The 12,001-nt window shown below is 34.1% G+C and overlaps 1 protein-coding gene and 1 pseudogene across 1 annotated transcript; both read right to left on the bottom strand.

Annotated features, from left to right (window-relative positions):
- Window positions 1-1,270: 1,270 nt before the first annotated feature.
- Window positions 1,271-5,360, bottom strand: LOC145569156 (geraniol 8-hydroxylase-like). Its single transcript, XM_081628517.1, has 2 exons — window positions 4,431-5,360; window positions 1,271-1,986 (listed from the first exon to the last, which is right to left on the bottom strand). The coding sequence occupies exons 1-2, from the start codon at window positions 5,340-5,342 to the stop codon at window positions 1,366-1,368; spliced, it is 1,533 nt and encodes a 510-aa protein (XP_081484643.1). The 5' UTR covers window positions 5,343-5,360; the 3' UTR covers window positions 1,271-1,365.
- Window positions 5,361-9,550: 4,190 nt separating this feature from the next.
- LOC145566833 (geraniol 8-hydroxylase pseudogene) lies at window positions 9,551-11,239 on the bottom strand (annotated as a pseudogene).
- Window positions 11,240-12,001: the final 762 nt, after the last annotated feature.

Below are 12,001 nucleotides of genomic sequence, written 5' to 3'. Positions count from 1 at the left end.
TAACAATAATGGCAACTAGCAAACAGTTAGCCAAATATGAATTAGAAGGAGAAAATGGTAGACTTTATCCAAAGTCGAACTCCAAATGGACTATGGACTAATCAATACCACTCAATGAGATACAATGTTAATAACTAATGATGATCTTCAAAAAAAAAAAAAAAATAACATTTAATGAGTTATTTGGTAGTGTTGGATATATTAGTTAACTAGTTTTGTACTCGTGTGATGTCCGGGTTATTTATTGAATTTTAAGATAAATATTTGATCTATATGTCAAATTTTAAAATATATCATTGATACAAAATTAGTTAGGATTTGATGTGCTTTTGTGACGATTTGCTATGTAGTAGACATGTAATGACTAATAATAATGTTGGAGGAAATGTTCGATTCAATACATTAAAAAAATAAATAAAATAGCAAAAAAATAAATAAAATAAAATAAATGTTCAATGCCCGTTGGGTTGACCCGAACCCAAAACTTTGGGCAAAGTTTGAACATTTTTTGTCGACTCGTAACCTGAAGTGACCCAATATGAGATGACTCATAACCCGACCCTTATTGACAGGTCTACAAAGTAATAAAACTCTATTAGATTGTGAAGTATATTATTTTAACCGATTAGTATATATTATAATAGATGTTTTACTCTTTGAACTACTTCCTTCGCCTTAAAAAATATTATGATACAAAAAATAAATTTATATGATAATTTTGGAGAATTATAATCTAATAATTTTTTTGAATAAAATTATAATTCAATTTGTACCTCTAAAATGTTGGTATTTTATCGAAAATAAAACTCTGAACTAACAAGTTTATCGTAAAATTCTATCCAAATAGAATTCTAAACTAAATTTTTTTATCTTATGAAGTCTATTTAATCTATCCAACGTGGCGCGACACTTGGCGAAAATTTGGAAAGCAAAGTGTCACTGCCTCGTGACCTGACCAAAAGTTTAGCTTTATATATTAGTTTGTACATCTAAAATATTGGTATTTTATCGAAAAAAAAAAAAACTCTAAACTAACAATTTTATCTTATAATTCTATCCAAATAGAATTCTAAACTAACTTTATAATCTTATGAAACCTATTTAAATCTATTTAACGTGGCGTGACGCTTGGCAAAAAATTGGAATGCCAAGTGTCGCTGCCTCGTAACCTAGCTAAAAGTTTAGCTTTATATATTAGTTATATGATTACATCTTAGACATCCAATTGATGGAAAATACATTATAAATTATTTTTTTTTTTTCCTTTTAATATGAAGTTATCTAATTGTTTTCTATAATTTTTTTAATACAGACGACAGATAAATTATAAATTTGTGGTAATCCTTACGAGCTCACATAATTAATTTATGACAAACGACTAATGGGAAATGCACGTAACGACTTGGCCTTCTTTATGGTGATGCCATATATGTCATCCAAGTCCAAAACTTGTTGAATGTCGCCAATGTCTTCAAGTTTCCAATTAAATGACTTAATCAAGTTACCCAACATCAATGAAATCATACGTATGGCCAAGTTCATCCCAGGGCAAATCTTCTTTCCCGCACCAAATGTAAACAATTGATTAAATTGGCTCGTTACATCATTTTCCGACCCCAAGAATCTCTCTGGAATAAATGAATCCGGGTTGGACCAAATTTGTGGGTCGCGTCCAATAGACCATGCGTTAACCATAAGCATTGCACCCTTAGGGAGTTGAAAGCCATCAATTTCTACGTCTTTCACTACTCTACGTGGGAGTAATAATGGAGCTGTTGGATGAAGTCTTAGTGCTTCTTTAACTATTGCTTGTAGGTATGGAAGTTCGGAGAAGTGAGAATCCAAGATTATTTTTGTATTGTATTTTCCCATCACTCTATCTAATTCTTCTTGCAACTTGCATAGAATGATAGGATTTTGAAGTAACTCCGCCATTGTCCACTCCATTGTTTTCGAAGTTGTATCCATTCCAGGTCCAAGGTAATCCTATCATATGTACATCAAACACAATACTATATCGATTATGTCATTATTTTGAAAGGTTATTCAATAGCCACAATAAAAATGTAGCCATTATAATGAGGGTAAATCTCAACCCTTCATTTATTTGGATTAATCTTGTTCATCCATTTTCTTATACTTTGACCTTCAAAAAAAAAAAAAAAACCTAAAAAAAAAACTCCGTAACTGCTTTTTTCATAGAAATGACAAAAACTGCAAAATGGTAGAAGCCTGTAATGTCAAATATTCATATCATTTTCATGATCAAGTTGCTTTATTTTACTAATTAACCAAGATGTGGGCTAAAGTTAATCAAGATCATATAACATGAAAAAAAAAAAAAAGATTTTAAATTTTTTCAATAGTACAACATCTATGTCATTTCTGGGTTAAAGAAAATCTGAATATGGATTTTACTTTCACCATTGCAAAAAGCTTGAGATAATACATATTCGGTGATAAAGAATGCCTACTGCAAATTTGCAAATTAAGATATCATGTTAGTTAAAGAACTTTTTACACTTATTAATTAAGAATGTCGATTACACCGACAAATAAAAGAAAGATGAGAATGACGGCTAATTAGCCATGTAAATAGCTTAAAGCCTTGAATTAGAAATGAGAGGATATCGAGATTCATGAAAATAGAGGGAATGAAAGAGCCAAAGAGGATCTGCTTAAGGTACAATATTTAAAATATCTAATGGTCAACTTAATTTTTTTGGTCAACTTAGTGAATTACAAGAAATGAGCCAAATACCGATGGCCAAAAACCATCGGTAAACATGCCAAAAACCATCGGTATCACATTTACCGATGGCAGCCATCGGTATTTGGCCAACGGAAAACCACTCATCGGAAAAATAAGAAATTCCGATGGAAAAGCCATTGGTAAAATTGATACCGATGGCTTTACCGATGGCAAAATCACGTAGTATTTTTTTAAAATACCGATGGCAAAAGCCATCGGAATTTTTTTTTACCCATGGCTTTTAGCCATCGGTAAATCGTAATAAAAAAATAAAAATAAAATTAATACCCTACCCCCCACCCCCCCCTGCCCTGTACCACCTCATACCTCCCCCTACCCTCTACTAACCCTAACAGCTCTCACCTCCGCCTAAACCACCTGCAACCACCACCTAAAACCTCTCACCGCAGCGTCGACCACATCCCTTTTCACCTCCAACCACCGTGAACCACCAGCCACCACTTAAGACCACCAGCCACCGTAAACCACCCACCACCACCAACTAAAAATCACCAACAAATTTAAGAGAACAAAGAAAAAATATACAAATTGTAGATCTGAAAAGAAAAATGAAAAAAACCCACAAAAATGAATCCCATAAAAATCAACCCACAATATTAAACAAATCCACAAAAATTAATCCACAAAATCAAATTTAAACCCACAAAAATCAACCCACGAAATCAAAATTACACCCACAAAAATTATACAACAGTCAACGAAATCAACCAAAATAAATCAAACAATGTAATCAAAATTTAAACCATACAAAAACGAAAGTAACCCACAATCTTAAATAAAAATCGACATACCTTATGATATTTCACATTTTTTTGGTTTAAATGGTCAAACTCGACCATGAAAATTCCAGATCTGGAATTTTCATGGTCGAGATTGAACAAAAAAAACCGTAAACTTCGATTTAAAAGTAAATGCTCTTGATTGTGATGCTAGTAACCACATAAATTCATAAAGAAAATCAATGGCTCGTTATGGAAGTGGTGGTTTTGATGAGGGAGAAGATGGTGAAAAAAAGAGTGCTAAAATAGGAGATAGGAGATGGAGAGCAGTGAAAGCAAAAGAGAAGGAGGAGAAAAGAGAGAGGAGAAGGGGAGGAGAGGCGTGAGGAGAGAGAAGAGAAATGAGAGGAGAGAGGCGGATTCGACTGACAAAAAATTAGGGTTCCTTAGGATTTTAGGATTACAAAAAAATCCGATTTTTTTTTTTGTTTTTTAAAAAAGCCATCGGTAAAATACCAATGGTCTAAAACCACGGTATTTTTGTTTTACCGATGGCTTTTAACCATCGGTAAAAAATTAAATTTTCTTTTTAAAAAAAATAATATTCCGATGGACGAAAGCTATCAGAAAAAATATACCGATAGCTAGGCCATCGGTATTTCTCTAAATACCGATGGCTTAGAAAACCATCGGTAAATTTCATTTTTACCGATGGATATTAAAGGCCATCGGTAATTTCCATCGGTAAATGAGCTTTTTTCTAGTAGTGGTGAATGGTGTAGATTTAGTATTAAAAATGAAAGGTCATGATTATAAAGTTAAAATGGCTACAAAATTATTGTAGCCATTGCAAAATTGTCCTATTTACTCATTTTACACGTATTTATAAAACAAAGTATAAATGTGCAATCTTGTGAGAGGCAAAGTAGTATACTTACCAATAGCATATGGTTGATGTGATCACGGTTGATTTCGTGACTTTGTTCTTCCATAACATCTAACATCACGTCCAACAAATCATTGTACGAAGAATTCAAACCGTGCACTTGATCTTTCCTAGACTTCAATCTCATATCTATAATTTCATCAAATAACTTAAACAATTTGACACAATAACTTGTTAAACGATGTCTTATGCGTTGTGGATCGATCATTTTGAGAAAAGGATAACAATCAACTATGTTAGGTCTCCCTATATCTTTTATGATACAATCCATCAAAGCTTTAACCTCTTTTATTCTTGCATCATTACTCGAATCCATGGAAAAGACAGTGCTAGATACCATATCGAAAGAAGTATCATAAACCGCTTGTCCAACATCAAGTGAGATGTTAGATTGCGAGCATTCTTTCACATAACATAACAAATCCTCCAACTTCTGGTGCCTATGAGTTTGCATTGATTCGATCAACTTGTTACTCAATAGCCGAGTATTGAAAATTTTCCTAAGGACCTTCCACAAGGGTGAAGAGGCCGATAATGAGCCAATGGAGAACTTATCATGATCGTGAGCTCGAAAAGCATCAAGGCCATAGAGGGTGGAGAAAATATCATGGTTTTTTAGGAGGACTTCTTTGGCAAGCATGGAACTCGAAACGACAACGGTAGTGATGGAGCCTATTTGAAGGCTCATGATAGGGCCATGAGTCTTAGCAAGCTCGGCAAAGTACTTGTGAGGTTTGGTTATGTAAGGTAACATATTCAAGAGGTTTCCAAAGATGGGTAAAGATGTAGGTCCGGGAGGTAAATTTTTATCATATGATTTGGTTTTTGCAAATGAAATTAAGAAAAAGATTATGATTGGAAATAATGGTAGTGCCCACTTAATATAGCTCAACAAATAATCCATGTTTTGATGTGTATTTTGAGTATATGTGAGTTGGTTTTGTGAGGAGAGTATTGATAGATGTGCCATTGTTGATTGACTTGATCTTTCTTGTATAGAGGCCAAAGCAATAGCAATAATATATAGCAATAGCCTCCAATAATGCATAAGATCCTCAACGTGCTTAAATAATGAGTTTCTTACACTTTAAGTTTATCCTGTTATTTTTTTTGGTAGTTTGTATGCCCCATCCTATAAATGATTATAACTTATAAGAATGGGGTAGTTTTTGAGACTTCTATTGCATGGTATCATTGTACGTTATGATCTTTTTAAAATAGTCGCTTAATATACTTTTCTTGTAAAGAAAAATAACCATTATTTAGCTATTTCATTTGAGTTGTACCTTATTTTTTGTAGTTGATTTATAGAAGTATATAGAGGCTCGTAAGGGTATTATTACAAAACAAATTAAAGATCGGGTCACTTAAGTAATGATCTTAATAACTCGATCAAATACTAAGAATTTATAATACACTTTATATAAGACAGTAAGACTTTTACCCTAATCCGTTAATGGATTTGAAGATGGGTCCTAACTTTGTATGTTGCCCTTATAAGATATTGTCGTTGGTTAAGGAAAATGATACTGTAGAAGAAATAAACGGAAAAATCAAATATAAAGCTAAGGGCTTGGTTGGCATTGTTTTTTGTTTTCGGTTTCTAGTTTTTTTTTTAAACAAAAAACCAAAAACAGGAAACAAGAAAAAGGTATTCCCACTTTTCTGTTGTCAGTTTTCAAAATTTTTATGATTTTAATAAGTTTGACTAATTTTTTATTCATTATATGACATATATCATATGATTTAGAAAAACAAAAAACCAAAAAGCAGAAAATCACAGTGATGCCAAACGAACCTTAATATTAATAACACCGATTAACACTTGATATTACAAACATGAGCACACAACCCCTTTCGCTCTTATTGTATTATCTAGGTCGTAAAATACTAGATCAAAATAATAGTACATGATTGAGTATGAGTTCATTTCCTTTCCCCTAAAAAAGACGTATTATACTCCTAATAATCAGGCAAACTTAAAGGAAACATAAGAAATAAATCTAAAAAAGCGGGCATACAACTTCACATTGATAAAATGATAAGTTATGGGTAACTTGGCAAGCATGGCAAGCATGGCAGCATTAATCTTCTCTTAAAATATGAGATATACAGAGATATGGTCTACTATGATCACGTACTGACAAATTGACAATCACGGTTGTGACTCGTGAGGTGTACAACTAATACAACATGGCCACTTGGAGAAAAACCAATTTTATTAAAGATAACATATTATAGTAAGGAGTATCAACTATCAAGTAATACTCCGAATCGGTTAGCAACCAAAATAAATCATTTTATTACTATTATTATCAACAAATTATTGCTATTATTATCAACAAATTAATATGAATAATTTGTTGTCAATCAAAATTAATAATTTGCTGTTAGAGTTGGCAATGCATCACGCCAAATACTTTATACTACGTCCGATTTTGATTCTTGTTACTTGCAATAATTATCAAAAATGGATAGTTCACATTACTTGTAACAATTTTGTTTCTTTTCTTTTTTAGTAAGTTTTTGGGTGGTAAAAGACCAATATATCCTTACTTTTTTTTAAACAACCTTATTAAATTACAAATCTGATTTCATTAGATTAAACCACCAAGATTAATTAGTTGTACCCTCATCCTCATTATTTTTCTCTCTCCTCCTCCAACCACTACAAGAAATAGGCCGATTTCCGACGGAAGTGTTCTGACGAACACGAAAATCCGTCGCAAATCGCAAAATTTCCGATGGAATAAAATTCTGTCAGAACTTTCCGACGGATTTCAAACAGTTCCGACGAAAATTTCGTAAGAAATTCCGACGGAAAATTCCGTCGGAAATTTCCTACGAATTTAAATCCGTCGGAAAATATTTAATTTCCGACAAAAAGGCATCTGACTATATATATTTTTAAAAAAGAAAACGGCGTATAGCTAACCCTAAAGCAACCCCCTCATTTCAGTTTCCCTTTCTCTTTTCTCTTTCCCTTACATCGTCGCACTCCCTCTCTCTCTTCATCTATCTACTCTCTTTATCTCTTCTCTCTCGCTACTCCCTCTCTTCTCTCGCTACTCCCTCTCTTCTGTTGATTTCCGGCCAAGCTAGCCCATGAAGCATCCCCGAGTTATTTTCCAACCAAGCTCCCGAAATGTTTTTTTTTATATCTAATTTATGGTTTTAAGGTCAAGTTCGACCATGGAAACGATAGATCTAGCGTTTTTATGGTTGAATTTGGCCTTATATAACCAAATTCAAGACTAAATTTGGTTGATTGTGGTCGAATTGTTGTGGTAAGTGTAGTAGATCTACAATTTATTTTTATCATTTGTTTTCAATTTTTTTATTCAGATTTTTTTTTTCAGTTTTCATTTTTTTATTTATTTTCGGGTTTCTGGTTTACTAGATCGAACATATGTGGTTGTGGTGGCCGTTGGAGTTTAGGTATTGGGTTGGGATTTTTTTTTTTTTTAATTTTTGGGTTGTGATGGTTTGTTTCGGCGGTGGCGGTGGTGGTTTTAGGTGGGGGTGGGGTGGTTTGCTTAGGTGGGGTGGTAGATCTAGGCTCATTTATGTGGGTTAGGGTTAGGTGGGTAGGGGTTCTAGTGGTTGTGGGTGGTGGAATGGGTTAAGGGGGCTGGTGATACGGGTTAGGGGGGCTAGTGATACGGGTTGGTAACTGGTGGTGTGAGCTGGTAATACGGGTTAGGGGGGCTGGTGGTGTAGGCTGGTAGTTGGTTGTGTGGGCTGGTGGTAGGGGTGGTGGGAGGCTTTTTTTTTGTTTTTTTTTTTTTAATTATTTTCCAACGGAATTTCCCTTGCAAATTTCCGATAGAATTGTGTCCGTCGAAAATTTTCGACAGATTTTTTCAGTGCCGGAAAATCACTTCCGACGAATGAATTTCCGTCGGAAGGGACCGTTTTTCCTGCCAAACCTTTTCCGACAACCCGTTCCGTCGGAAACGGGTTTTTCGAGGATTTCAAAGTGATTTCGACAGAATTTTTCCGTCAGAAATGGGTTGTTTTTTAGTAGTGAACCCCATAATCATAGTGGTTTTGTGGGTTAAGAGTGGCGGGTTCGTCAAGGCTGGGTGGTTTTAGATCTTGGGTTTCAGATTGTCAGTGTGTTTTTAGATCGTCGATCGTGAGTGATTTCAGATCGTTGTTGCTTGTTTCAGATCGTCGCTTATCGGTGTGGTTTCAGATCGCCGTTGTTGAGTAGGTTACATATCGTGGTTGGTTAAGATTGTGTGTGGTTCAGATCGTGGGTTGTTGCTGGGTGGTTCAGATCTTGGGTTGTGTCGGTGGTGGTGAGTGGTTCAAATCGTGGGTTGTTGCTGGGTTGTGTCGGTGGTTGTTGCTGGGTTGTGTTGGTGGTGGTGGGTGTTGTCGGTCAGTTGGTGCTGGGTTGTGTCGGTGGTGCTGGGTTTTATCGATTGGTGGTTTTCGTGCTGCTAGGTGGTGGTGATTGGTGGTTTCGGTGTGCTAGGTGGTGCTAGTGGTGATGGGTTATGTGTTTGATTTTAGCTAGTTGAATTTTTTTATTTATTTTTTTTTTTTGGTTTGATTGATACTTAAGTATATGCCCTTATTTTTCACTAACTACACTTAAGTTCTTTTTCCTAGGAGTCCGCAATATCTATGTTTATTGCGACTAACAAGAACCGGAGTAGTATTTTAAATAAAATAAAAAAAAATATCTTTTGTCTCCATTCTATTGTTTTCCTAAAAGTTCGTGCAGACTTTAATGTTGCAATTATAATAAAACAGAGGAGGTTATTAAAAACCGTTTATAGTTTCGTAGGTCTCACTTGAATTCATGTTATGATTGTTATTACCTTTCCTCTTTTATCACAAAGCTATGTGGTTTATAAAGTAAATTGAAAAAAAAAATGGTGAGCATTATTAATTAAGTGTAAAAAAATTTCTTTTTTACGAGTAATTTCTATTCTACGCCATTTGTCATTTATTGTTCTACTTGTATTACAATTTTACAAACCTCGAAAATGTATTTTGCAGAAGAAAAAGAAAAAAAAATGCTTGTATGTAATATACAGGTTTTATTATCCATGCAATAAAAAAGCTTATACCACGTAACTATATCCTATATGTCATGACTTATGAAGAACGCTTAATGGGAATAGCACGTAGTGACTTAGCTTTTTTTATGGTAATTCCATAATAATCATCCATGTCCAAAACTTGTTTAAGCTCCCCAACGTCGTCAAGTTTCCAATCATATGATTTGATTAAGTTACCTAAAACCAATGAAATCATATTTGTGGCCAATGATATCCCAGGGCAAATCTTCTTTCCTCCACCAAATGTAAATAGCTTGTTAAATTGGCTTTGCATACTAACCTCCGACCCCAAGAACCTATCCGGAATGAACGAATCCGGGTCACACCAAGTTTTTGGGTCGCGCCCAATAGCCCATGCATTAATTATAAGCATTGCACCCTTAGAGAGTTGAAAGCCATCAATTTCTACGTCTTTTTCCACTTTACGAGGAAGTAATAATGGAGCCGATGGATGAAGTCTTAGAGTTTCCTTGACAATTGCTTGTAGGTATGGAAGTTTAGAGACGTGTGACTCTAGGATGGTTGTTGAATTGTCTTTTCCCATCACCCCGTCTATTTCTTCTTGTAACTTTCGTAGAATGATAGGATTGCGAAGTAACTCTGCCATTGCCCACTCCATTGTTTTTGAAGTTGTGTCCATTCCAGCACCAAGGAGATCCTAACATTTTGCACATCAAAAATAATGTTACGGTCAAATTGTGCAAATAGTTCGGGGAAAAAAATTGAAATTATAAGTATACAGTCACTATACCAAAAGTGTGCTTTGAAAATAGTGCAAATATTAAATGGACAATCATTTTTAGGAATATTCATCACTTACCAAAAGTAGATGGTGGAGCTGATCTTGGCTGATGTTGTCCCTTTGTTCTTCCATAACATCAAAGATCACATCCAATAGATCATTGTACAACCCTAAACGTTGCACTTGGCCTTTCCTAGACTTCAATCTCATGTCTACAATTTCATCAAATAACTTAAACAATTTAACACAATAATTTGTTAACCGATGTCTAATACGTTGTGGATCAAAACTCTTAAGAAAGGGGTAACAATCAACTATGTTAGGACTCCCTATCACTTTTATAATGCAATCCATCAAACCCTTAATCTCTTTTATCCTCGAATCGCTATCCGAATCCATAGAGAAAATAGTGCTAGCTACCATATTGAAAGAAACATCATAAACCGCTTGTCCAACATCAACAAAGATGTTGGCTTGAGAACATTCTTTTACATAACATAGCAACTTCTCCAATTCGCGGTATCTATGATCTTGCATTTGTTCAAGCATCTTGTCACTCAATAGACGGGTGTTGTAAATTTTCCTAAGGACCTTCCACTTAGGTGAAGAGGCCGGTAACGGTCCAATAGAGAACTTTTCATGATCATGAGCTTAGATAGCATCAAGGTCATATAGGGTGGAGAAAACATCATGGTTTTTTAGTAAGACTTGTTGGGCAAGTGTTGTGTTTGAGACAACAAAGGCGGTAATGGAGCCGAGCTTAAGGCTCATTAGGGGGCCATGAGTCTTAGCTAGCTCGGTGAAGCACTTGTGAGGTTTTTTGGTGTTGGGTAACAATTGCAAGAGGTTTCCAACTATAGGTAAAGGAGAAGGTCCGGGAGGTAATTTTTTATCATATGATTTGGTTTTTGCAAATGAAATAAATAAAAAGATTATAATTGGAAATATTGGTAGTGTCCACATAATATAACTCAACACATCCATATTGTAATATCAATATATAGTTGAGAATATTTTGTGAGATTTGTGCCATTGTTGAGTAACACAATCTTTTCTTATATAGAACTCCAATAAGTTCTATGCAAAGACCACTTAAAATAATGTATAAGATGATGTAAAATGCGTTTAAATTTTTTTCCTATTGAAACCGCTTTAACATCTAACGACCAATTCATTTATTACTTACAGCTAGTCTGCTATAACTTGAAGAATTCAACAGCGTGCTATTATTATATGTCACACTTATTTTGAATATTTTTACGCCGTATGAGTTTACCTTTAAAAAATTTCCTAATATATGGAATTAATTTGAAAATGCATGTCAAATCACACGTTAATCAGTGTAATTAATGTTTATTTTAAGTTAATATTTCTACTTTTAATTATCTTATCTAACGCCTCCAGATATTTGTTAGCTTTTGCCTTTTTCAAATTATTTGGGAGTAATTTTTATTCAAAAATAATATATAAAACACTAAGACATACATATAAGGAGTTAAGAATTTAAGTAATATCGTACGTAGTATATGAAATAAAATAACATTGATCAATATAGGATTTTATAATTTTAATTTGTATTCTAAAAGGTTTACAAATACTGACCTATTCTGTATCAACTTGCCCATTTTTATTTTATGTGCCCGTTTTTTATTTTTTTGGATATAACATATTTCCTTCGTGTTTGCAACATTAGAGTTTTTAATTGAGTTGTTCCTTTCACAGGACCATGGAGTAGCGTATCAATGC

This window comes from Chenopodium album, chromosome 11 (genome assembly GCF_948465745.1).
Source record: "Chenopodium album chromosome 11, dcCheAlbu1.1, whole genome shotgun sequence".
NCBI lineage: Eukaryota > Viridiplantae > Streptophyta > Magnoliopsida > Caryophyllales > Amaranthaceae > Chenopodium > Chenopodium album.
This window is presented reverse-complemented; position numbering and strand designations above follow the sequence as displayed.

Bases quoted from the DNA above. Each gene is read 5' to 3' on its own strand.
- LOC145569156 (XM_081628517.1), bottom strand. From the start codon at position 5,342: ATGGATTATTTGTTGAGCTATATTAAGTGGGCACTACCATTATTTCCA. The intron at 1,987-4,430 runs GTAAGTATACTA...TACATATGATAG, and splicing joins ACATCAACCATATGCTATTG to GATTACCTTGGACCTGGAAT.